Source organism: Mycteria americana, chromosome 8 (genome assembly GCF_035582795.1).
Source record: "Mycteria americana isolate JAX WOST 10 ecotype Jacksonville Zoo and Gardens chromosome 8, USCA_MyAme_1.0, whole genome shotgun sequence".
Lineage (NCBI taxonomy): Eukaryota > Metazoa > Chordata > Aves > Ciconiiformes > Ciconiidae > Mycteria > Mycteria americana.
In genome coordinates, this window is record NC_134372.1 from 766,016 (window position 1) to 793,211 (window position 27,196).

General features: G+C 43.4%; 1 protein-coding gene across 5 annotated transcripts in view; it reads left to right on the plus strand.

The window, feature by feature from the left end:
* JAKMIP2 (janus kinase and microtubule interacting protein 2) overlaps positions 1–27,196 on the plus strand; it is a 71,546-nt gene that overhangs the window by 12,451 nt on the left and 31,899 nt on the right. For all 5 annotated transcript variants that reach the window (XR_012776831.1, XM_075509753.1, XM_075509754.1 and 2 more), the window contains exons 2-5: positions 17,977–18,242; positions 22,957–23,454; positions 25,462–25,671; positions 26,578–26,676. Coding sequence is in view for 4 of the 5 variants with exons in the window: in XM_075509753.1 (XP_075365868.1) it covers positions 18,114–18,242; positions 22,957–23,454; positions 25,462–25,671; positions 26,578–26,676 (936 nt within the window). In the remaining variant the exon portion in view is untranslated. The remainder of the gene's footprint in view (positions 1–17,976; positions 18,243–22,956; positions 23,455–25,461; positions 25,672–26,577; positions 26,677–27,196) is intronic.

Consider the following 27,196-nt stretch of genomic DNA (forward strand, 5'->3'; position numbering starts at 1 on the left):
CTCCTTTGCAGGTAGGAGAGACAAAGTAAAATAATAGTTTTTAATGTGTTCATTATTAAAATAACTGTTTTCAAGGACCTGTAAAAAGGAGGTTTGGATGGCAGGGAACAGTCAAGGTATTAGCAAGTAACTGAAACATTTGCTCCAGTTCTAGTAAAACATTGTCCCCTGTCACTTAAGACTCATTGGAAGTAATCTGTGTAGTGCTAAAGAAAGTGGCATCAAATCCCCTGTGTATATATGGGAAGTGCCAAACTATTGCCCAAATTAAAAGTCTGCAAACTCAGTGATTCTACTAGTGAAAAATGCACTGCTACCAAAGAGTGTCCTAGGAAACATGAAAACTTCAGGGCATCTTTTAACATCTAGTCAGAAAAAAGCCACTATCTTCAGGTCATAGAATCACAGAATGCTTTGGGTTGGAAGGGACCTTTGAAGATCATCTAGTCCAACCCCCCTGCCATGGCAGGGACACCTTCCACCAGACCGGGTTGCTCAAAGCCCCGTCCACCCTGGCCTTGAGCACTTCCAGGGATGGGGCATCTACAACTTCTCTGGGCAACCTGTTCCAGTGGCTTACCATGCTCATCGTAAAAAAAATTTCTTCCTTATGTCCAATCTAAACCTACCCTCTTTCAGTTTAAAACCATACACCTTTCCCATCTTATTACTGCAGTTGCATCTTAGCATCGTGGGATATGATAGAATTACATGCGGCACATCCCTGTGTGGGGCTCAAAGTCCATGAATAACACTTCCTCACAACTATGCATACACTTTATTTTATCCTATTAGTAACTGGGAGCAAATATGATAGTTGGCAATACATCTAACACTTCACTAAAACCCCCAACACTTTTATTTTACCACTTCTGTAATAAAATATTGGCATGATTTACTTCCTGCATTGGAAAGGCAGAAAATGTGTTAAGTATTTGAAATTCCACCATGTGGAATGAGATCACAAAACTATGCCTGAGCAGAATTTATTCTATTCTACAATGTTTTGACCTGCTGCTTCTTGATAAAGCAAACAGTGTTGTGCATACCATGTTTAACTCCAGAATCAGTCCAATATGCCTAAAGCAGCTTGATGTGCCTCATAAAACAGAAACCTGGGGTGAGACAGCTATCCAAAATACTTTACTATATATTTTATGTGTAGAGATATGCTTTTATTTAAAACAAATACTTCTTTTAAATGTAAACTATAATCATGATTGGCTGTCATGTTTTTCCCTTGATAAGCTTGTATCACACAAACAGAAACATAGGATTTCTCAAAAGCAAAGTTCAGCCTCTGTGTACCAGCTGTAGCCTACGCTAGCTATTCAGCCAAAGCTACGCTTAACTTCATAAGGGCAGCATTTGTTTCACTTCTTTTGCTTTGAATCCAAAGGTACTTCATAGGTCTCAGCTCAGATACCTTTTTCCTATCTGGAAAAAAGAATTTCTATTTTGAGAGGAGACTGCTGAGTCTGTTCTTGATTTTCACAATAACCCAAGGTGTTTTAGGACTCCTATGGCTGGGTCTGATAAATCACCGCTTTGAATTGTGGTACAATTTTATTCATCTCCCTTAAAGAGTGCAACACCTGTTAGTGAATATTTTCTATTCTTCTCTCCAGCTTGCCCTGCACAGAGTTTTGTCTACTTTGTTCCAAGTTATTTTCCTTTGAATCCCAATCTAGTATGCCAAACACATCTATGCTTACAATATGTGTCTTCTAGCATTCAAGTCTGTGGTAAAGAAAGTTGGAGCGATACTGAAAAGAGCCCAAGCATCCATTGGAGAGGTTACTCAGCAGAGATGAGAGTTGGGTACTTGTGTCCATCTTCAATATACATCTAGAGCAGACAATACCTATACAGCAAAGGGCACTGTTCAGTTATGTTTTACTTAAAGTTTAAATACGAAATTAGGTTTAAATTGGGCTAAATCATACTTCTCTGGATCTCTGTTGGGAGAGGAAATTAAGATGTATTATTATGAATAATCTGAATGCTTGTTAACACTGCTGAAGTGTTCTTAGTCAAACCAGAGCTATGAATTCTCGGCCTCTCGCTACCCACCCATCAGTACAGCGTTCTAGTACGTGTGTGGCGTTGTTCAAACAGCAAGAAAAAACATGAGTACGTTAGTTTATTCATTCATCAAGATGAAAGGCAGTATGGCTGATTAAGATTCTAAGACTAAATAGAATCCTGTGTCATTATTTCTTCCGAAGTCCCTTGGCTCAGCTGTAAGTACCTCTTATGAATGGACTTACCCTGGGAGACATGCTGGTCTCCTACTTTCTGCTCCTGTTGCAGTCAATGGCAAAGTTCCCTTTTACTTGAGCACTGTACAGACGTACTGGTAAAGCAGGCTTCAACTAAAGGCACTTTTTCATATCTCAAGTAAGATTTTTTTTTCTTTAACTGCAGTTTGGTAGACAAGTGGGTAACTATTCAATTGGAACTTCTTGTTATAGGGAAGGAAAACGGAGAGCTCAGTCCAACAGTTTTTCAATGGTTCTCTGTAAAGTTATTTCACACAAGTGTTTCTCCGAGTTTTGCTATTTTGGATACCTCTTGTATTTGGTGGCCCTCCTATTAGGCAGCTGTTGCGTAATTAGCAGAGTCTTTCTTCTTGCTATAAATGTACAGCTATACACATATACTTCTGCAATGAGGCCTGCTGGGAGGTACGTTAAGGACAGACCAAGTGACTGGTGACTGGTGTACAGATGCATGCTGTACAGTCGGAGTGGACAGCAGCATACAGGCTTACAAGAGGGGTAGTTTTTTCTGTCTCTTGAAAGTACTTTGTTCACAGTAATTGCAATAGGATTTTTGAACAAGTTGTAAGATCTTTGGGGCAGAGACTACAATTTAACTTTTCCTCTGTCTTATCCCTATGCTATGTAATAACTAACTGAGGAAGCCTTAATTCTGAGGATTCGTTAGTGTGTGAGATCGCTGCTTTGGATTTGAACTGAAATATTATTGCTGAAACAGGACCTTTTGTTCTGAAATGCAGATTTGAATTCTGTAGGTCATATCTGTCTCCATAAATTAAGAGGAGATTTGTTACTGTATTTTGCCTGCATTGCTTTGTGATATTGATGAAAAATCCCATTTGATTTTCTGGCTAAACAAGGTCTGCGGTTGCTCTCGGTTATACAAACAGCACTCCACAGCTGGAGCACGCCAGGGAACGCGGTCTGCAGTTTGCAAGTGACCTTCCTCTATCAGCCTCGGTATTAAGCTGCTGTCATAATGTCCTGATGCTGTCACTGTAGCACTTTAGAGAAGAACAGGGATGAGTAAAGGGCCACAAGAAATGCTGTACCTTCAAATGAGGGTTTGGTCAGGTTCACTGAAACAGCCTCAAGATTCCCTCTTGGGTTAAAACACAGGGAAATGAAGTTCCTTTCTTTCCCTTCCTCCTACTGATGCATGCAAGTTTTTGTTGAGTTAAACAGACTTTTATATTTGGAGGTCTCTTTACTTCTATTTGAGCACAGGAGATTATGATTCTGTTTGTCTTGTACTTGAACTAAGTAGAAAATGAAAATTAATGTGCAGCCTGACAATAATGCAGGAAAGCTTGCCTGGAGTCTAGCATCAGAGCGCTGATCGTTGTTCCTGCAAAGCTTCCCCGCTGTCGCTGCAGTATGCGCTGCCCCCTCCTTTGCAGTCTTCATTTTTCAGCACGTTGCCCATCTCCAAACGGATAAACCAGATCTCCAAACGTTCTCTCTCCTAGCAGCCACAAATGGGAATAATAATGCTATCAAATGACAGTGAATACACGGATGATTATGATGTTTATCTAATGTCTAGAATTTTACTTTGTACAGTTAACAACCAGATGTTAAAACCCCAGTGGCTGTATTACGGTGTGATATTGCCATGCCTTGCGTCATTTGTAAACTAGGATCTCATCCTCCTAAAGGCATAGGCACTCATTTCTTGGGCTGTGGCAGATTGTAATATACTACACCCCAAAATAAATCCTTGTGATTAACATCTTGCATTGCCTGTGCCTTAGATTTAGAGGGTGGTATCTTGCCTTATTCTGTAGCTAGAAAGCACAATTTATTTGAAAGCTCAATAGCCTTAGAAGCTTTCTGGAATTATAAATAGGATAGATTAGTTCAGCTGGAAGGGACCTACAACGATCACCTAGTCCAACTGCCTGACCACTTCAGGGCTGACCAAAAGTTAAATCATGGTGTTAAGGGCATTGTCTAAATGCCCTGGAGAGGTGGTTGCTGCCCCAGTGCCTGTCAGTGTTTAAGAACACAGTGTTTAAGAACACTGGCAGGCACTGGGGCAGTGACCACCTCTCTAGGAAGCCTGTTCCAGGGTTTGACCACCCTCTCCATAAAGAAATGCTTCCTCGTGTCAAGTCTGAACCTCCCCTGGCACGGCTTTGAACCATTCCCACTGTCCTGTCCCCGGATCCCTGGAAGAAAAGCTCGGCACCTCCCTCTCCACGTCCCCTCCTCAGGAAGCTGCAGAGAGCAATGAGGTTGCCCCTCAGCCTCCTTCTCTCCAAATGAGACAAACCCAGAGTCCTCAAGCCGCTCCTCAGAGGACATGCCTTGCAGCCCTTCACCAGCTTTGTTGCCCTCCTCTGGAGGCATTCAAGGACAAATAAATAACAATAACTACACCGGGATAATCCCCTCTCTTGACCGGCTGGTTATGCCGTGTTTGATGCGCCCCAGGATGGGGTTTGCCCTCTCGGCTGCCAGGGCACGCTGCTGGCTCCTGTTGAGCCTGCTGCCAACCAGCACCCCCAGATCCCTTTCTGCAGGGCTGCTCTCCAGCCTCTCCTCTCCCAGTTTATACTTGTCGGGCATTATTCCTTCCCAGGGGCAGGATCCGGCAGGATAGGTGGGACTAGATCATCAAAAGCAATGCATTTTTGTTACTTGAGCATCCGCCCCATTACCGAGACATCAGCTGCTAAAACTCCTCTCACGTGTGGAGGGGAAAAAAAGAAGCTGCCAAACAAGAGGACGTGGTAGTAATCTGTTGTTGCTTTCTTAGTTATTGCTAGGACCTGAACTGGAGGTTTCCAGTTCTGAAACTTGAGATGTTAAAGTGTAAACCCAGGGATGCAGGACCTGACTATTTATTTTCAAGCTACTTAGACCATTAAGAGTGAAGACAGGACTGCTGCTATTTTTGAAAAACCTGAGGTAAGTGTCCCCATTTCACATGGGAGTTAGTTAGAGCTCAGGCGCTGCTGAGAACCCCTTGTGAATGTTTTGGCACGCTATTACCTTTATAAATCTGGTCGTGCATTCCCACAGATGGTAGCTTTGGGAGACTTCTGTTCTCTGTAGATCAGGCACAGAGGGGAAAACAAAAATATATACTGAACAGTGGGTTATACTCTATTGCTGCCTGTCAGAGCAAGCAGCGCTCTGATGGATGGGAATTTAAATGCTTTCTATTTTCCCACCACTAATGAGAAAAAAGTGTTTTCAACCAATGATGATTTTATTTGTTTAAAGGAAAATATTACAGCTGGACTTTTCATAAAGCCTACAAGGAGTTATAGGCCCAAATTCCACCAAATGTTTGGGCACAAAATATGCAGGAGGATTCATTCGTAGTCTATTTTTGGGGTCTATTTCTATTGTATGTTTGAAGGCCAGATGATGAAGATGAGCTCATCGGGATGAGCTGGTTTCTCTGCCCTTGCAAAAGGCTATTACGAGCATGTACGTGTGTTGGTTTTAGTTTTGCTTTGCTAGATGCCTGCACTGTGATCTCTCCCACTTTGAAGGAATGTAGCTTTCCTTGTTCCTCAGGAGGTGCAGCATACGCTTTTGTTCATTCATAGTCAAGGTTATTGCTGTCTTGAGACTTAATGGATTTTGTGTGTGGAGGCCAAACAGCCCAACACTTATTCAGGAGTGAGTCAAATTTAGCTCGTGAGACACATTGCTTTGCTGTAAGGAGGGGTTATGCTTTAGGGTATGTTTTAAAGGGATTTTGATGGATTCTCTAAATTCTGTGGAAACTGTCATGTTACTGCTTTTCTAAAAAGTTACTGTTCAGGCTTGCATTTGTACCTGCTTGCTAAATACAGGCACAAAAACATGTGCTCTTTGACCTTTGAGTAAGAATTCCAGCTGGGTTTCGGGCGAGCTCACCACTACAGCCCTAGATCCAAACAGAAGCTTCAGAGCGACCCAAACGAAGACGTGGCTTCCAGCGCTGAAGTGGGCCCGAGGAGCGCGCTCTGCAGGGCCTCCTCCGGGCTCTCTTGGATCCAGAGCCTTCAGCTGTTCTTGTTCCCACATCACCCAGACCCATTCCAGTTTGCTGCATTTTTGTAAGTGTGCTGAGGCCTTATTTCTCCCCGGCTGTGCTGTGCGGAGATGACCTAAAAAGCGCACGCAGCTGCAAAAAACCACTCGCCTCAACTCTGCTGGTGTGTAACCTGCTGTGCCACAGTACGGCTGTTGCCTGTGAGCATTCATGTTCCAGCATGCTTACCTTAAGAAGTGATGAAAGTTTTAGACAAAATCACCTGTTATTTTGAGAACCATCTATTTCTGATACAGGAAAGATGCCTGGAAACAAGTAATTTTGGGAGCCTGACCCCTGTGGTCCAAGTATCGCCATGGTCACTCGTGACTGCACGTGGCAGCCCTGCGCTGTTTGTAGCCTGCGGGCAGCCACGGCTGGCCACGTCTCTCGCGCTTAGCAGAAAGCGGGGCTCCCGCGGCGGAGGTACGGCTCCGTCAGCATGAGAAACCGCGGAGGCCGTCGGGCACTGCGGGCCTCTCCAGGCACAGTGTTTTGGGGAGTCGATTAAAGAAGAGAGCGGGGTGGATGGCTGAGAGAGACAGAACACACAGCGGCCTAGACGCGCAGAGCTGCGTCTGCGTGGGCTTGTGGATAGCTTCTGTCCTTTGGCCCCGTGGGAAGGCTGCAGAGCTCCCGAGTGTGAGCTTTCTTGTTTTGGAAACGCTGAATGCCAGAGCCGGTGTTCTCGTGGCGGGACGCCTGGGTGTACGTGATCAGCCGATGACTATCTGCGGGTCTCCCCCATCCTCCCCTGCACCCCATCCTAAACCAGCTCCCTCAGGGCACTGAGGAGGAGGAGGAGGAGCACATGAGGGCATAGAAGTGGTTGGGGCGGGGGGATTGCTGAGGCTGGGGTCTCTTCACCTTTTATTTGAAACTGATTCCCCATTAAGAAAAAAGTTTTTTTTTTTCTTGGAATCCCAAGGAATTCCCAAAATACAGCAGCAGGTCTTTTTCAACTGAGATGAGAAGGAAACTGTAAGTCCCAGAGGGGACTTGTTTGTTATAATCTCATCTCTTTTGTTTCATTCTGTACAAGTGGAAAGTTAGCTTTGTGCTGATAGATTAAAAATGGGATTGGTTATATTCTTCTGATTTTTGGCTTCTCTGAGATCATGTTTTGCAGATTGTTTCTCTTGTTTTTCAAAACAGCTGTAAGCAAGAGTGATGGGAGCGCAACATAACTTTTTTTTTTTTTTTTTTAAATGGCTTGTGACTCAGAAGAATTGGACCAGCCTAACAAGTTGCCAGTGAAACCCTCCTGTGTTGCCTGTGGACATGACAGTTTAAACCTGAGGTCAACAGAGAGAGTAAAGTACATCCTAGTCCCACAGAGGATAATGTGCCCGGGATTATTTCCCTGGGGCTAGAAAGAGTTTGGGACTACTGTTTAAAGGCTTCTTTGAGCTGATGTAGGTTTGCACTGTTGGCAATGTTTTGAAATTCATAGACAAAGAAAAACTACCAAGTAACTACTACGTGGAAAAGGCATAGTCTGAAGTTATGTCATTAGACGTACGCACTTGAACGTAGGTCGGTATGTCTAGCCACACATAAAGGTGTATAACATAGTGTGTTTACTGGGGCAGGAGCAAAATTTACATTATGCATATTATTTTCTAAGTGTGTGACCTTGACCCTCTTTGCACCCGCAGCCAAGTTACGTCCACCATGTGTAGTGTGTTTGTCCCCTACATGAAGTTCATTTTGCATGCACAATTTGGGCATCACATTTCAAGTGGATCTTGTACATAATTCATGGAAAAAGCAAACCCATGGTTCAGAAGACAAAAATGGTCTGGCTAGATTCCTCTAATCTACTTTATTACAGTAAAACAAGATAAAATGGCAAAGATTCTTACTACAAACGGGGAGAGTCAAGCAGGGAACTGTTGGAACACTGTAAGAGAACGGTGGCCTCGGCTATCTTCCTGACAAGCCCCCAGTAAATACGGGCTCGCCTGTCACACGTGCAAACGGGAGCATGTACGCCCATGGCTATTTGACTGGTACGTGCTCGTGCCTCTTCATACTCGGCTGAACGTCCCCCGCAGAGTGTGTTGTTTCCCTTGTGCTTGTGCTGTTACGCCAGTGAGACTGGGAAGGCATTTTCTGCAACTTGTCTCATTCGTTGCAAACCAACACAGAGAAAGGAATCAGTTTTGAGCCTTCAACTCTCATGACAAAGGCCTTCCCCAAAGACAGATTGTTTTGAAATAGCCTGACCCCAACTTGTCAAATTAGCATTCAGTATGATAATAGTGATTTTTACATATTTGCAGGGGAAGGCAGCAAGAGGGCTTTCTACTGATACTTTTTTAGAAAGTGTCTTCCACATAACTAGAGAAACCACAGTACAAACACGGAGCATTTCCCCCAGCTTCACCTCTGGACTGCCTTGGATGTAAGAGTCTTGTTCAGTGTCCCTGTTTGGGGCTGAGCCTGCCTGGTGGTTACGCTAATAAGGGTATCCAGTGAAACGCGTTTGAGTCCAGTTTGCATGAGCTTCTAGCTTTGAAAAATACACTGGGAAGGCTTTCATACACGCTGCTAAACTCCACCCCACGCCAAACTTTCAGGTATCTTCAGTGGGATTGTTTTGTCCTGGATCCTTTTAGGTGAGGGGTATGACTTACCTTATCCTGATGTGAACAAGCAAGCATGTCTCCGACTGCAAAGGCAGCTTCAGGGGACAAGCCCAGGTGGGAAACCTCCGTTACCAGATGAATCCTGCCCTGCTAATCCGTCCTGGTTGGCCACACCACCTCAGAGGCTGAAGACGGTTTAGCCCAAGATCATGTTGGCCTTTCAGCGTGAGCTTGGGGGAAGCAGCTTGCGGCGTATTCAGGTCCTGCTCAGACTTGAGGTAGCAGAGGCAAGTCTGGGGTCTGACTGTGGCTGTGAGCTTGGCTGCCCGACTGAGGTGGATTTGGGTTCTCTTGGCCAAACCTGGCAGGGTTCAGCTCTCAGCAGCCATCCCAGAGCCACCTTTTCATCTGCCAAGAATTCTGGTTGACTACCCGTGTGCTGACAGGGCACGTCTGTGTCTTGTGTTAAGGAATGGCTCACCCAGAGGGCGGTTAACTGGGCTTTCCTGGGAAAGGGATGCCCTGCTTAAAAAGAAATTTGAAATGGAGCAATCGTTCCCAAGGCCTCAGCGGCAGGATACGTGCTGGAAGAGGGAGAAAAAAGAGTGTTCAAAGCCAGCTGCATTGCCCAGCTTTTTTCAGCTTCAGCCTGAAAGTAGGTTTTAGGGTGTAATCAATAGGGAAATGAGTGATAGGAGAGGGATTGGACTGTCCTTTGTATTTTTTGCTTCTGGGATCTAGGCGTAACCTGTGGAGGCTTTGTGTCTCCATAGGGAGACCCATATCCTTCATAGTCAAGGTGCATAGTCATCCTTAACTGTTTTCCTGCTCTGGACAAAATCGTGCAGGGGCCATTTAGCAAAGAATAAAAGCATGAAAGCTACTGATGAAAGCGATAAACTGATCCCTAACATCCCTGAAGCAGAGGCACAGGGCTTTGTAATGCTTTGGTATCTCCACCTACCTGAGGGCCCAGAATGCTGTGATTCAAGAGGGTAGACACTGTGGTGGTGAAGTGCTCATTTCTTCTTTCCGAGGTGTTTCTAACCCTAGGTGTCTCTTGTAAAGACAGAGAAAGGTATTTCTCCACTTTTATAATGTGCAAAGCCTGTTTTTGTAAATAAACTGTTAATTGGCTTGGAGAAAGCAAAGCAACGAATGACTAGAGGAGAAAGGGAGAAAAATGGACTAGCTGTAGATTATCACTGGGAGCAATGTTCAGAGCAGATTGCTTTGCCCCATAAAGGATAATGGTGTTATCTGAGGGCACGTGTTCGTGTAGTTTTCCTCTATACTTTTGCTAGCATATTACCAAATGCAAGTATTAACAGGAAGGTAACCTAGAATGCCATGGGAAAGAAAGAACTAGAGCAAACAGCACATAAAGGAAAAAAAGAATTTAAGAAGGAAAGCATGGAAGCCAAAAGAAAAGTAATAGCAATGGGTGAGATTTATAGGAAGGAAGGAAAACAGGAGATTAAAGAGACTAGGGAGGAAGAAGCTTCTAGTGGATCGCTCATCCAGTTGTACTCGTCTTTTTACATTCAGTCTTAAAGATTACGGAGTGCTTTCCTTGAGGCATTTATGTTTATTATGGCTTGTTCTGCCACAGGAAGCAGCACGCTGTTATCGGCACACTCAATGCTTGTCATGCTCTGAGACTAATATTTGCATCAGACTTCTGGGAGTGTGAATATAACCAAATGTCTTCTACCTGCTTATATCATGCAGCTAAGCTTGAACTGATCTTAAACAAACAAACTAACAAACAAAAACAAAAAACCCCACAAAACAAAAAACCAACAAGCAAACCTTGAGATTCAAATGTGCCTTTTCATACACTAGCAGTTCTAATTAAGTTCAAGTGTAGCCATGATCTCTTGCTGATAAATACTCCACAGCCTATAGGAATGTGTTACTACTTCTCATTAAAAGTGTGGCAAATTCTTCAGTGAATTCATTTAGATTTTCATTCAAGATGCATCTCAAAAGAAATGTGTGCAGCTATTACTTCAGAATTTACCGGATGGATTTGCTGGGGAGAGGGGCAAAATAGAATCCTTCCTTGTGAGCTCCACACTGAATTTATTATGCTTTAGGAATGGGCTTAATCCTGTCATCTTGGATGGAAATCTGCACGTAGGATTTAAAAAATTTTTTTGTGAAGCCCTGTTTTGCTTAACCAGAGGTTTTCATGGTTCCGAGGGCTCCAACAATAATTCCTACAGATTATACCTGACACTTGCTGGTAGAGGGCAAAGCTGATAGGAGACATTCCAGCTGCTATTGTACTTGGCAGTCATTCATCATAAATAATTCTGGCAGTCTTTTTGCTTACAGACATCTGACAGATGCTTCTTGCAATCTCTAAATAGTTGCATTGCCAAATAGACTGCCAGGTTTTCAAACGGTTATTAGGGTCATATTATTCCCACAATCTGGGAATGCGATGGTGGTGTTAATTTCCTTGAGTTGATATGTCTAATGGCATCAGTACTGTGCCCTATGTACTTCATAGAGAGGTCTATATACCGAAGACTGTGTCCCACTGAAATCAAGGGAATTTATTTATCTAGGGAACTAAACTGTTTCTTCTCAGGCCTACAGTCTAGAATTTGGTCACGTGTACTGCTGAGAACCAGTACATCTCGTTGGCTCCCTTCCCTCTTTGCAATTGGGAGTGCTCGGTGTAGTAAGGACGTGGTAGCCAGTGCAATTAGCCTCCTAACTTGCCTAGATTTCCACAGCACACTGCAGGGACAGTGCTCTTCAGTAATATAACTAGCACCCTGTGGGGAGTAATATCCCCAAGATACTAGGGATTTTTATGAAAGATTATTCCCTCTCTGCAGTCTACAAGGATCTGCGAGCAAGCGTTGGTAAAGCAGATATTTAGAAATACTTTGGCATAAACTTCAAGCTTTATGCATTAAAAGCAGCGTGATGGAGAACAGACAAACTCACTGGGCTCTTCCCTCTGAAAGAATGGTAGGCCACCTTGACAGGTAAAAAGATACAACTTTGGGCATCTGAATATCGCAACACTCTTTCATTGAAAAAAGAATTCCACAGTAAGAGTATAATTCTTGCCTAAAATATTAATTTACTCAAATGGAAGTTCCAGTGAAAAAGCAGTTTCAGGGGTACATTGTTTTTTACCAACCTCACTACCTATTTAGAGCTGCTCTACATAAAATAGAGTAATAGCATATCTTTACAATTACATATCTCCCCATGTCTCAATGGGATACTCAGTCAAATCAATAGACTAAATTTGCAAGGTTGATCTGGTCTGTTATCCTTTGTGTAGAATCGAATAGACTATTTCAGTTGGAAGGGACCTACAACGATCACCTAGTCCAACTGCCTGACCACTTCAGGGCTGACCAGAAGTTAAAGCATGGTGTTAAGGACACTCTCCAAATGCCTCTTAAACACTGGCAGGCTTGGGGCATCGACCACCTCTCTAGGAAGCCTGTTCCAGGGTTTGACCACCCTCTCCGTAAAGAAATGCTTCCTCGTGTCAAGTCTGAACCTCCCTGATGCAGCTTTGTTTGTTCTCTCGCTGTGGATGTGGGTACCATTGTGCTGATGTAAGACAGGCGAATTCCTGGGAGCAGTATTTCACCAGTTTTCAAGAGAAGGAGAAAGAGCTTGTGCCCCTGTGACTCATCTGTTTTCCTCTTTGCATTAAAACCAGTGTCAATCCTTGGTTTAATTATCATTGGTCTAACCAAACCCTATTTTGCTGTGATTTGGGAAAGAGAGATGGTTTGTCTACCTACCAGACAGAAGTGAAAACTTAGCAATGTAAGAATTGTTTTTGTGTACTGTGCACCTGTCCCAAGATTTTGCATCAGTAAAACTTATTCCACGCATCACTTGTACTGGGTGGTGTAAGAAAATGGCTGAGAATCACCATTGTACTTTTTGGGTTGGTTATGGAGCAGTACCCTAAATAACTGAGTAAATCTCTTGTTGGATCTAAGGGTAAAATTCCCATGCAGGAGGTAATTTTTTTTTCTCTAATTTCTATAGTATAACTGGCATCTCTCCCATGATTTCTGGGCAATTATTCTGTAGCTATACTAGTGCAAATCATCTTGGCATTATCAGAGGCATTTTGAGACAGCTGCCAAACACTTTTATTAAAGCAAAAATTGGAAAAAAGCTTAAAGCTCTGGTACTGGGCACTGAAAACCACATTCAGACTGCAGAGCAAATGTGCCCCATAGCTTGCAGTGAAGTCTGGTTCTCCAGCCTGATGTCCAGATCAAGAGACACAGTAGGAATATGCTGTGGTTCTTTTCCAAACTGTGCAGCTTTCCTTTCCATGGAAGATAAGGTGGGGAAGTGATAATGTGACCTGTGGCTGTTAGACTTCCTGTGCAGTCATTCCTGTTGCTAGATAATTCCTGAACAGAACTGCAGCCGGTCCCACGAGCTGGGACTTCTTGAAATTAATTGCCATTAATACCTGAAGTGCTTCACACAGCTCCAGTAACCCAGCTCAAATTCTCCTCCGTTAGGTAAACTGGTACGGGGTGGTGGATGTGCTGTAACTGGAGGACTTGCCATCTAGTATCTTCCAAGGTGTGCAGGAGCTTTGGGGTGTTTGGGGCCTCCCAGCTGTTGCATCAGGACTCAGGGAGTTATCTGCATCTGGTTTCAATTTAAGAAGCTCTTGGAAGATTGAGGAGGACAGTACTGCTCCTGGGCTTATTCCTATTTCCAAGTTCCATTTAATTTGGGTAAATTGAAAGATTTTCTTTGCCTGTTTCTCGGAGACAGTTCAGAAAAGGCAGATGGCAGTTTGCAGTGATTTCAGCAGGAATAAGATTGTGTCCCTTCAGGTTGCACTGTTTGCACTGACTGCTGAAGAGCAGTTGTACATTCATCAATCGTTCTGCCATCCTTGACATCTGCTTCATCCTTATACTACACAGATTGTCTTTTCATTCACCAGGAAAGCTGGATGCAACACTGAACTCCTGGTGACATTGTTCCCAGCTCTATCCCATTCATTCATTACAAGCCAGGTAGACAGAGTGCGTACCTACGCTTGTCATTCACTTTTATATGGTTCTGGTGCTTCCTGGCGCTCAGTATTTTGCATGTCAAAAGATTATCATGCAAGCTTTAGTTATTAAATGGTGCCTTTTGCTTTCCAGAGCAAATCTTCGTGTTTTGACCAAATATCAGTTGTATCAAAGGGCAAACTGCATGCAAAATAACAGAACTCCTGAAGTTGCTATTTATTTACTGTTAGCAGCACGTCTATGAGAGCTGGACTTCGCTGAAGAGCCTGCAGGATAATATTAAACCTGACAATGCTAGCGGAAGCAATGAACCATGTAGGCTTGCAGTAAGGAAGGAAGGGAACTCATAAGCAAAAAAACCACCTTCGGTATGTAAACCATTGAGTTGCTGGTGTTTTGTCACAGGAGAATGAGAATAATTTCATGCTTTATATCCCACTTTTCCTTTCACAGGAGTAGAAATTGTTCTGCTTTGTCTGTTTGCCCTTTCCTACTTTTGTGTGCTCAGCTCACGATCAGCAGCTCAGCAGTGCTCTGGTTGTTGTCAGTCCTGGGGTCCCACGCTCAGTGGGCTCAGGGATTGCCTGGAAGACTCAAAAAGGTTTGGAAAAGAAGGGAACGGGATGGGCACTGGGATCCAGAGAGAGCTGAGGAGGGGGAGAGCAGAGAGCAATGATAACAAAGGCAAAGACTATCTAAACCCTCGTATTTGGCCATAAGGTGCTTGAAGTGCAAATAAGAAGGATACTTGTTACGCTTTATGCAGCAGTAAGTCTATGTTTAGTTCAGAATGCTGTGCACTGTAAAGTCAGGTTTATGGAATGCTCTCAGCCTCATGCTTGTGGTTTAAATCAGCTTCTGATTTTAAAAACATGACCGACATTCACAACTTCAGGATATTCTTCCAGTGGGGAGAAGTCACAGGGCATTTTGTTGTTGTTCAACTGTCCCTACATTTTTAAAATAGCAAATACACCCACTTTCTTTCCTAAATACCCTTGTCTTTTCTGGATGCGCCCCATACTTCCTGTAATGAACCTTCGTTCTCTATCCTTGAGGCTTCCAGCTGTGTGTGGGGCTTTATCAGGTGTCCCTTCAGCGCGTGCTCAGAGAAAGGCAGGGATGGCTGTTAGACGAGCCGGGAGACTCCAGTGACCGTGAGGCAATCCTAGAGGCACAGCGTGTCCTCTGTTTGCCCACAATGCGCGTAATCTCGATGGGCAGGCTTTGTGAGTGACAGAACATCCAGGGGCTCAAAGGAGGGCAGGGCTACACCCTTACTGTGCGGGCACCTGCGCCCCATGAGAGGAGCCCCGTGGGACACTGATCTTCAAAAAGGTCTTGGGAGAGGTGAAAGCTGAAGAAGTGAGGGAACTCAACAGAGAAGTGCAAAGTGCTTTTTAGAAAGGAAATCTAGATAAGGAAGCGAAAATGAAGACGAAGTGACTGACAGCATTCTGAGTTTTATAGATATCTTTTGGTCAATGGTGCAGGCTACCGCTCCCACATTCATTGCTGACAGAGTAAAGCTCTGCAAAGAGTGGGTTTTTTACAATTAACTGCAGGGTAACTTCTTCTGGGGGTTATTCTGGAAGAGGAGATAAAAATGAGGCAGCCTGCTCTTTCTGCTCAATGGAGTATATGCATCTGTATGTGTGTGTGTAGCTTCACCTACATGTTGTATCTGCTGTATCTGCTAGTAGAAGTTTCTATTATCTCAGCACTACAGCATATCGCCGCTGCCTCTAGAATAGCTTTGTATACACATGCTAAACCTGTGCTTTACATCTGCAGAGAAAAAATATAAATGCCTGTTTGATGAGCTGTTGGGAGTAAATTACCCTTTTGTAGAAGACTGAAGATGTGGTTTTTGCACCTCATTCTGGATTTTCCCTTTGCTGTGTTCTTTTCCTAACTCAAGTGTGCATGCTCTGTGGCCATTTGACATGAGCTTTTTTGCTGCTGTCCTTATGCAGTGGCTGCGTGGGTAGCACTGCAGCCTTCCATCTGCAGGGTGATGGTATCTGTCATTACCTGTCTTTATTCTTTCAAGCCTAAACACCCAAGGTATCTCGTTCCTGAATGAAAACATTGATCTTTCATGAACTGCCGCTAGCCTCTGGGAGGCTGACCTGACGGCGGCCGGTCGCGTGACGTGACGCGGTGTCCGTGGCTGTAGGGCTGCCCTTGGTGCTGTGTGCCAGCGGCAGCGGTTGTTGGAGCGTGCTGGTTGTGAGGGCAGCCTCAGCCAGCGAGAGCTGCCACGTGTGCTCGAAGCCTCTCGTGCTCTCTGCTGAAGGGGCCTCTGGGCCAGGGGAGCCGCTGAAAGTGCCTTCTGCTTTCAGGGTGGTTAAGGATCTTAAGCAACACAGCAAAGAAGCATTTCCCCTATGCAGGAGATAATCTCCTGTGATTTTTTTAATTTGTTGTCCTTCCTGCTTTGCTTATGTACTATTTCCTTTCTCAAAAGCCATCCTTTGCATGGTTAATCTGGTGAAAGTGTCATCCTTTGCTCAAACCCGACAAGTCTTCATGTATTAGTATTCATTTGGCATTGACAGCCAAAGATTTCTGCTTTCTTGACCATTTCTGTCACATCTGGCCTGATTTTTTTTTTTTCCCCAAACCAGCACTAAATCAGATCTGTATGTGCTGTGTCACATGATACACGACAAGAACAAGCCATTTTTATTAACTGCTTTCCAAAGCCTATTTTCTTTCTCAATCATCTGCATCTACAGCAGGCTCAGCCCTGATGTTGTACTGTTGCAGCCCTCCTCATGAAAAGTTCTTCGTGTAACTAGCGTGATTAGATCCTTTATTACCAGTATTGAATATGAGGCACTGTGGGAGATACGGATCAGATCCTGCTCTCATTTGTAGCTATATGTATACAATGCAATGCCAGGATTTCAGGGGTATTGTACCTGGGAGCAGCAGAGGAAGCCCTGGGTGATATAGGACAGTGTTTTCAGGATAGCGGGATCAGTAGGGCAAGAAGTGAATCAGCTTTCTTCGGTTTACAATGACATTCTTTACTGAGGATTCTGCTATCGTCTCAAAGGACATGTTTCACGGATGTGGTAGGAATGTCAGAGTGACTGTGTGAACATGAACATGGCACCATCTCAATCCCTGTTCAGTGCTGAGACACATGGACACAGAAATTTCTAGGGAGCTTATCAAATCCACATTTATTTTGCGGATAGACAGAATACCTCTTTATCTGAGGCTGTCAGTCAGTGCCAATAACCAAGACAAATGCTAAAAAAAAAAAAAAATAAAAATTAAGTTTATGGGACAGAGGGACACTCGTGTTCTTACTGGTATAGAAAAACCCCTTGGCTTCCTGATCTGCGTATCTCGCTGATGTGCTTGGGTTTAAGCTTACTGCATCACTTTGGCTTAGGACAGGATTTTCCCCAAAAAATTCAGTTGATGGAAACCATTGGTGGAATTTTTTGCAAAGGGGACAATTTCTAGTCTGATACAGGCTTTTGTATGTCGTTAGTTCTCTGCTTCTACAGAGACCCAGAATGCTGGTGAGGACTTCAGCACTTCACAGGACTTCAGCACTGTGGCAGACTGTAGGTGTGTTGTGGAAAGTCTTTGAGTTTGGCACAGGATCTAGGGGGGATCAAGGGTTGGGAAGGGTAGGAGGGAGATACTGTTGGTTAGATCCTTGAGACTAAAGTGCCTGCTTTGTGGTTACCTCAGACTGTAAGGCTTGGGTTAAATGACCTGTCCTTTCTAGTCCTGTACTCTCAACAGCACTAATCCTTATGGTAAACAAACTCCTAGCTTCACTGCATAGTGCCCCTTTCTGAGAACAGGAAAAGGGCATATATGGAATCTCCACTAGCATGCCAGACTTCCATACAGAAGCCTGATTGTGCTGGGATCTCCCTTGCAGGTTTTCAGACAAAGATTGCAGTGTTTGGAGAAGTGAGCTTGTCTCGTGTTCTGTAACCATGTGAGCTGTCATGCTGCAGTGTCCACTGACAAATAATAGTATGTCTTATTTCTCGCAGGGCTTCCAAAGCAGCTGAGTCCAGGACCTTAAGGAATGTCACGCAGTAGGTGCTGAACTAACTGGCACTGAAAGGAACAGAAAAAGATGGCAGTCTGTATTTGAAATAAACACGTGGACTCTCGCTGATAAGAAACCATGTCAAAAAAAGGACGTAGCAAGGGCGAAAAGCCTGAGGCACTGATTGTTGCCCTGCAGGCTGCCAATGAGGAACTCAGGACCAAGCTAACAGACATTCAAATTGAGCTGCATCAGGAGAAATCTAAGGTGAGTGAGGGTTTGGTTTTAAATAACAGTGTCTGCGCTGAAGGAGAGAAACACATGGAAAAAATAGTATCACAGAAATCAACAGATGCAACGCAACTCTTTCCTAGAACAGTGGTCTGATCCTTTCCCCACATGCAATGCTTTCTTACTGTGGATGCCCTATTGCTTCTGTGGAAAAGACTCCTTTTTACTGAGGTACAAGTTTGAGAAGCCTCTGGCCCTCAAACGGAGCAATATGTCTTTTGTAACATCTTTGGCCGTATTCCAGTTAGTGGCTTTCATCCTGTCCACTCAGTGGTTAGAAATTGTGTAGTGTTGCTGGTTTTTGAATGGCTGATATTTCAGCAAGACACGCCCTCATTTCAAAGTTGAGTAAAGTATTCCTTAAATGTATAGCATGACAGTCCATGTGAACCCTTGTAATCCATCTGCAGTGCAGCTGAACTGTATTGTGTACACTAGGGCATATATGCATTGTTTAAAGCTTGTTCAGGTACCAACGGTCTGCCAGAGTTACAGTCTCCGATATGTAAAGTTAGTCTAAAGCCAGCTGAGCCTCATGCACGCAGTGTATAGCTATGGCCCTATAGTGTAGACATACCTGTGAAGGTTTGAGGTGCCTCCCGTATACTTGGGAAGCCTTTGGTACAGCCTCAGGGCTGTGTGCTGCAGCTTCAGCTCTTGCCTACATCTTCTGAATTTTTCACGCTCTTTTCCTGCATTGTCTATGCTAGGGCGGGCCTTGCAAAACCCTTAATCTCTCTTTACACTACCACAGCTTTTGTAACCCGTAAAAAGGTAATGGGCTGGGTGTTATCCAAATATAAAATACTGACTGTTGTTTTACACCTACTCGGCACATGCCCTGCCTGCATTCTATTAAAATCCTTGCAAGCAGCATCAATTTTCCCACAGGTGATGGTGAAGTGGCTTTGCAAAAAGAAGTGTACTTTTTGCTCTCTAAAGTGTTGCTCCCTCTTCATTTAGAGATGCTTCTAGCAGCAAGCACAATATGTCTGTGTTTTATAGTCAGAGTACAGCTTGCGTGCAATAAACCCTTACGTGGTAAGTGCTAAAGTTCCCTGAACGTGAGTGAGATTAAGGCAGTCTTTGGGTTTAGCAGTGTGTTCTTTATGAGCAGCGAAGGGAACAAATGTCTGTTTAATAGCTCCTGGTGAATTCTTACGAAGTGGGCTGGAGGCAGTGCTAACTGCAGCCAGGCGTCCCCCACCAGTCTGGTGGCAGCCCCGTTTTCAAAGGATGATGCCTAGTGATGTATTGTTTTTCCAACTGGATTATAATTGAAGTCCCTCAACCTGGCTCTTTGATTCCTTCAGAGATAAGCATATGTCCTGGGCAAATAAACCCAGAATGCCTTGCCTCTAGCTTCCAAACCTGAAAAACCACAAATCCTTCAGCCTCTAAGAGGACTTTTTAATAATTTCTTTCTTTTAGGGACCAATGTTCATGCCAATATATCAAGGTTAATCACACTGGTAATCTCAGACAACTCTTAGCCACTATAGCGGAAGTTGGTTTGGATAATTTAGGAGAAGCTAAATGAAAGCAAGAATAGCCAGTTCTGTGTTATCTGATGTTCTGAGAATCTCTGGGGGCATTCTTCCTTCACCTACCAGTGAGACTTATAGCCATTCATTTGCAACCTTCTAAAATAGACAAAATTTGCAAGCCGCAACAAAGAGGACATCACCACTCTTTCAAACTCATTCTGTATCCTTTTCTTTCATAGATGGTCAATGACAGTCTTGGAAAGCAAAAATGTTTTTTGAATCTTTTGTTTTCCCTGCAAGCTTTGGCATTCATGTGTTGCACACAGGGAAGGCTTAGTTATTCTCTTAAGAAGCCACAGGCTGGCTGCCAGAAAACTGATGGCCCAGGGAGCTTCTGTAATGCTTTCCACTATATTCTGAGTCTTGCTGCTTTTGTTATCACTGCGGAACAGAATTCCAATACGGAAGTTGCCAGTGCAGATTTTTGTTACTAGACATCACTTCAAGGATGGCCCAAAATAATGAGAGTTACAAGAGTAGGAAAGTCTTGAAAACAAAACCAAAAAAAGCTTATCTGAAATATATTTAAATGCGCTTGAGTAACACTGCAAAGGAGGTAAGCAGAATATGAACAAAATAATGAAATTGCTTGCACGCTTCGTACGTCTTGGGATGCCCATCCAGAGGTGCTCTCGTCCACTCCGGTGACTAAATCGGACTGAGTGCTCAGGGCATTAAAGGAGCTGTCATCATGGAGTAGTGGGGGGCTAAAAACTACAGTGTCAGGAAGCAGATCACAATTCTGAATTGTTCTGCAGTTTGGATTGAGAGGAGCAGACATCATTGCAAATTTTGTTTTAATCTGGAATTCAGATTTTAGCTCTTTCCTCCTCCAGGTTCGGATTGGACATCTTGGTACAACCTCATCTGTAAAATCAGGTTAGAAATAGGATGCCAAACTGGGCAGTCACCCACAACATTAGAAGGAGCTTTAGGAAAGTGTTCATCCCACAAAGGGGTCAAACAAATAGGATCTTTGGACTTCTCCTGTCTCTGCTAGCAATAGGTTCACTCTACCAATGAATGCAAAGAGGATAGAAGCCTCTGGGCCATTGTGGTCTTCTGTTGAAGAGGTCTCTCTTCCACTAGTTCAAATGTAATAATCTTTTTCCCACAAGGCCCTCATTCACTTTCCCTTTCTTCCCATCAGAATGGTACATCTACAAGTCAGCCTAACATCTGACGGTGTTTCAGTTTAATAAACTAGGCAGCCTGGAAACTAATAGCCATAAAACCAGGCACCCAGAGCTTAGCTGGGGTTGTACTCAGGCCCTGGCTGGGTCTGCATTGCGCCAGTGTGGATACCCAAACTACTTTGAAAGTTTAGATGTATCTTTCTATGTCATGCCAGAATGGATCACTTACAATAATTGCACCTTGTTTTGCAGCGCATTCACCTCCCTTTTTAATAAACAGGAAGAGATGTGTTACAAGACAGAAGGAGGGCATTAGGCTCATTTTCAGTCAGGGCTGTTCAAAATCAAGGATGAACCTAGAATGAAAAAGGAGTGAAGGCAAACCAAAAACCTGTCCTAAGGACTTGGGGGCTGGGGGACTAAGGTTATGTGTGGCTTTCTTTTCAGAAGTGATCTATGTAGTAAAGGCATTTTAACACCTCATGTGAATCGTACAGATGTGATTAAGAGAGACTGCTTTGTAGTCCCTGGCTGCAAAATCTTCTTGTTGCATATGACATGTATTACTACACATAGTTACTGCGTTCATAGCCTCTGAAGTCCTCCAGAGGAGTCAGTGGCAGTTGCAAGGGCAGACCACCTTTAAAAAACGTGTGTATTTAATACTTTGCTTTGAAAAGTTTTTGTGCATTGGAGGAAGTTCTAGGAGAATCTTTCAGATTTGTTTTCCATCGAGCCTTCTGAGGAAGATGCCTCTCATTTTTAGAGTCTGTTACTTGTCAGAATTACTTTGATGATTGAAACCAAAGTAAAAGTACGCTTTCAAACTCTTCTAATGGCTTATTTTGGGAAAGGTATATCTGAAATAAGATGGGGATAGCATGGGAGAAGGAAAAAAGTCAATCAGCTCTGCATATAGCCAATAGCACTGCCTACCTTCACTAAATCCTCTCCAAGTAATCAGTTAGGCCTGCAGGCTAGACCACCAGTGTCTCTTGGAGGGCTTTCAGATGACCTGCTGCTGTGTTTATTCATCTTGACTGGTTTTCCCTGGTTTTTTTTTCTGAAAGGTTTGCTCACTCTTCCTTGTTCTTTGTGGTCTTTATTTAAAAAGAAGTTAACAAGGAAGTCCGTACAATCTTTGAAACCCCATTCTTTTTCACTGTAAATAACAAACCTACCGAGTTTGCTTTGAACTGAAACCGTTCCTTATCTGTTGCTTTCCTTTGGTGTAGGTTCGCACAGGTTTCTATTGGGGAATTACTCAGGGGTGTAAGTTGCACCTAGAGATATATCAGTGTAAGTGTACTGAGGACCGGTGGGTTGCTCTGTAAATTTGATTCCAAAGCTATGGACAAAGAACTTTAAAAACTGTTGTTAACGAAGAGTAGCAAAGGACATCTTTTCAGTATAGCTAGCTGTTCCATAAGGAGAATAACCAGTGAAGCATGCTTTTCTGTAGATATGTGTGTAAGAAGTGACTACAAATGCCTATTAAAGCTCTATGTATGGATAAGAACATCTGTAAAAGATGAAATGTTTCCTGGACTTTCAGACTTGCACCTTACCTCAGTGGGGATCATATAGAGGCAAGCACTTCTCTCTCATCTGATTGACTGTCCATGGTCATGAAAGTTGTAGGAACCATGCTATTTCTGAGCCCTCTAATTTTCTGGTGAATTTGACTGACATTGATGGGTTAAAAAGTTATTAGACAAATGCGTGCATATACGTGGAGTCTTATTTCCTAAGGAAATATTGAAAGTACATGTAGCGTCACTGCATGAGGCAAGACACCTGGAGAAGACAGCGTTATTTTGGCTTGAGTAAAGACAGTGTAAAATCTATGTGAATGCCCCAGGAGCTGGCCCATGTTGTAGGAGGGTGGAGGATCATCTAGGGTCTGCAGCAGGGTCTTCCTCAATTTGACACGGCTCTGTGTCTGCGTGGGCTTGTTTTGGTAACATTATGTTAGTAGCAGGTGACTTTCATTTTATCTCAACGTAGGTTGCTAAACTTGAAAGAGAGAAGACTCAAGAAACTAAGCGTATCCGTGAGGTGGAGCAGCGCAAGCAGACCGTACAGATCACGGAGCTAAAAGCCAAACTCCATGAGGAGAAAATGAAGGAGCTGCAGGCCGTGAGGGAGAACCTCATCAAACAGCATGAGCAGGAGATGACGCGGATGGTGAAAGTCCGAGACAGCGAAATCCAGCGCCTCAAGTCAGCGCTGTGCGCGCTGCGGGATGGGAGCAGCGATAAAGTAAGGACAGCGCTGACTATTGAGGCTCGTGAAGAGGCCAGAAAACAGTTCGACTCCGAGCGCCTTAAGCTTCTGCAGGAAATTACTGAACTGAAGTCTGCCAAAAAGCAGGTAGATGAGGCCCTTAACAATATGATCCAGGCTGATAAGATCAAGGCGGGGGATCTTCGGAGTGAGCATCAGTCCCACCAGGAAGCCATTTCCAAGATCAAATGGGAGAGCGAAAGGGATATTCGCCGCCTGGTCAGTAACCAAACCAGTTCATGTGTTCTCTTATGCTGTAGTGAGTTTGCCTCTTGTGCCTCTTAGCTTTTTGTGAATAACAGAACTCTGCAATGCGCCTCAGTTTGCAAAAGTATTAAAACCACCTCATTGTCATTTCTCAGCAGTAAATAGATCATGGTGAATCAGCTAGAGCAACCGCTGTGATGGCAGCTAACAGCTTAAAGTAAGGGAATGACCGGCCTAGTCCGTAAGGATTTGGCTTGCTGAGATACTGACACATGTGCAATGCAAAGTGTTAGGAAAAGAGTGTTTGCATCTGCACGCGGTTTGTTAGTTTCTCTAGCCCTTGTGACGGTATCCCCAACACGTTAAACCATGGCAGGATGGGAGATACCGTTTGGTTTGGTCTTGGCATAGCCTTCAGTAATCGCTGTGGAAGATGAACGAAGTGAGGCCCACACCAGCAGTGGTGCAAGTTGCCATGTTTCCCTGTCATCCAGGGAGCTGGACCTGCTTGCAACAGTGGAAAGTTGGGCTTGAAAACTGGAATTCAAGATTTGACAGCTAAGTAAAGGAAATGGTAATTTAAACTGTCAAGAGTGATTCCCACACACACACCCCCCCACACCCCCCAGTTCAAAATCTGTGTACTGGAGGTATATTTCTTGTGTTGCCAAAATGCTCAATAATGTAGTACAGACTAGTAGTGGTGGATTCTTCATATTTGCCTTCTGAATTTTGACCCTTCTTGTTCCCTTGATCCCCATTTGCAGTTCTGTGTAGCCATGAGGACAAACTACTTTTTTTCTCATCTGAAATTGAGGATCTATTTTCAGGGTTTTAATATAAAAAGGAACTATAATGAAATTCAGGATGAAACAGAGATATTTAGTAACATTATGATCAACTCAGGTTCCACATATGTATTGTTATGATTTTATCTTTAGCAACTGATGAAGGCTTTTTTGGAAGGCTATTTACTTGCAGAAGAGCCTTGAACAAGTTCAGAATTATTTTTATCTGACTTACACAAGTGGTTTCCAAATCCATTGTATTGCCATCAGAGTGGAGGAAGTTACATCAGAGTGACATCTAGTTAATGGAGATCAGAATCTAGCCTTATTCATTTGAAAAAGACTTTGGGAGGATTTCAGCAAGCCTAGAAAGCTGCAAGACCAGAAAGCATCTTTGGCAGCTTCAGGCAAAATTTAGCATAGATATAATTTTTGTTTTCAGGGAATGACTCATATCATTCCCAGATAATAGTACTTTTATTTTGCCAGAGTTATTTGCAAATTCTGGTTCACCAAATTTTCTTGAGCTCAGTGACGTTAGCAGCTCTGTACCAATTTTCATGTTTGCAAGGCTTGTATGGGCTGATCCTATTCTAAGTTTTAATCTAAAATTTTCCTCTCAGCCATCATTCTTGAAGTTGCTGTGGGGTGAAACAAGAGGCGCTTCTTTTTGTCTTGGATAGTCCTGGGATATTAGGCAGAAATGAAGTAACAATAAAATGAATAGCCTTGAGTTTGCACTCAGCAGAAGATTAATAATGTGGCACTCGGGTTTAAGAAATATCGCGTCTGCACAGGTCTTCTGTTTGTGAGAATTGGACCGTAACCTCTACTGTCTCAGCTAATGTAGCTCCATTTACACGAGCAGGAGCTAGTCTAAACTTTTTTGGTTTTGTCAGAGTTTATACTTACTTTTCACTAGTATAAATAACTGACCAAAATGCAACATGAAAGCCTGAACTCTGCATCCAATTATCTGTTAGCACATCACACCATGCTCAGTCCCTGGGCTTCACTCTGTATAAGGCTGGTGAATCTGCTGCTGTGCCAATGTACAGTTATGGCTGAAACCTCAAAGTGTATTGCTTTACAAGCCTGGTGCAGTATGATATAGCAGATTTAAGTGGTGAACACCGCTATTAAGTAAATCATACACTGCTAGATTGGAGAAGGCTGAAATGCTGTTGCCTTTACACAGTAATAATGTTGTTCTGGTGTTTCTCTCATTCAGATGGACGAGATCAAGGCTAAAGACAGGATCATATTTTCCTTGGAGAAAGAACTGGAGACACAGACAGGCTATGTGCAGAAGCTGCAGCTGCAGAAGGAGGCTCTGGATGAACAGCTCTTCTTGGTGAAGGAGGCAGAGTGTAACATGAGCAGTCCCAAGAGAGAGATCCCAGGAAGGGCCGGAGATGGTTCGGAGCACTGCAGCAGCCCTGTACGCAGGTTTTCCTGGCCCCTGCAAAACAGAAACATGGCCGTGTTTCTCTTGCTTAAATATTTTCTCAGGCCCTGGGAAAACATTCCCACTCGTACTCACTACCGAGAAGTTATGACCATAGATTCTTCAGGGAGCATGCTAGTGGGACAAAGCTTTGTAAGGCTGTTTCCTCAGTTACTCTATTTGCAAATATAAACATCTTAAATAACTAGTGCCCCTTTGAAAGAATCATTCCATGAACATAACTACCTGGACAGCGTGCATCCTCAGAAACAGACAGAACTGGGAAGATGGGCAGGGAGAAGGCTGGGGGGCACTCGGGGAGACTCTTAGGAGAGCCTCCTCTCTCTCTGTCTTATTCTCCACTTACACAGCCCTTGCTGTCATTCGCAAAGCTTGCAGCTCACTGGTGGTGTGACTAAATATATGATGTTTACGCAACAAATGTGTATATATACACATATTTACACATCTGCAAATGAGGAATAAGAAAGTAAATGCAATTGATACTGAAAGGAATGTCTTTAGTTTTTCACCTGACATAGTGGCTCAGCAAATAGAAGCAATGTATAGGAAAAGGCAATAAAAATTACAGTCTCTTAGCTTTTTGTGTTTTCTTCCCCATCATAAAAAAAAAAAAAATCAACATCTGTTTGGTAGTTTTTTTCTTTATTTTTTTAAACAACTGAAAATTTTCAATCTTAAAGTATCTCCCAAACCAGATACTTTCTTCCAAAAATATGTATATTTTTGCCAGCATGTTCAATACTGTAAAAATCCATAAATATAATTTGTTGATGAAGACAGCTTAAGTTGACTGGTATGTGGTTTTTGAGGATTCTTTCCCCAAGCATGTATTTTGAAAAGAATCAGTAACTGTATTATGTTGTTGCCAACAAACAGGACTTGCGCAGAAACCAGAAGAGGATAGCAGAACTGAATGCCACAATCCGGAAGCTGGAAGACAGGAACACGTTGCTCGTTGATGAACGAAACGAACTGGTGTGTGAGCTTTGCACTATCAGACAGAGGAGGTCAGGAGCTGTAGGGAAAGGCAAAGAGAGGAGGACCCAAGGACGATAGCCAGTGATGAATATAGCTTTTCCATCCATCAGGCTAGTCCCTCAGGAGGCTGAGGATGATTTTTTTATACTAGAATTAAACAGTAGTTTCACTGAAGTTACACGAGTACAAAATCACAACGGGAGTTGAGGCAGAGAGGCTTGTAGGTTTCTATATGAATGCTTATATTCCCTCCTTGACTTTTTGAGTGTACAACAGTGTATGGTGAGACTTATCTTGTAAATGAAATAATGTCTTAGCCCAGTATTTGGGCAGGTTGAGAACAGTTCAGTATCGGATCTTGGGAGAATGGACAACAGTGAATTGATCCCTTTATCTGATTTACTCCTAGGTGGTGATACCTGTGTGTTGAAGTCAGCACCCTGGCTTTTTAACCTCTCCATGTTTCTACTTCTGTGATTAAGGTTGGGGGTGGTGAAATTCAACGCTTGATTTTTTT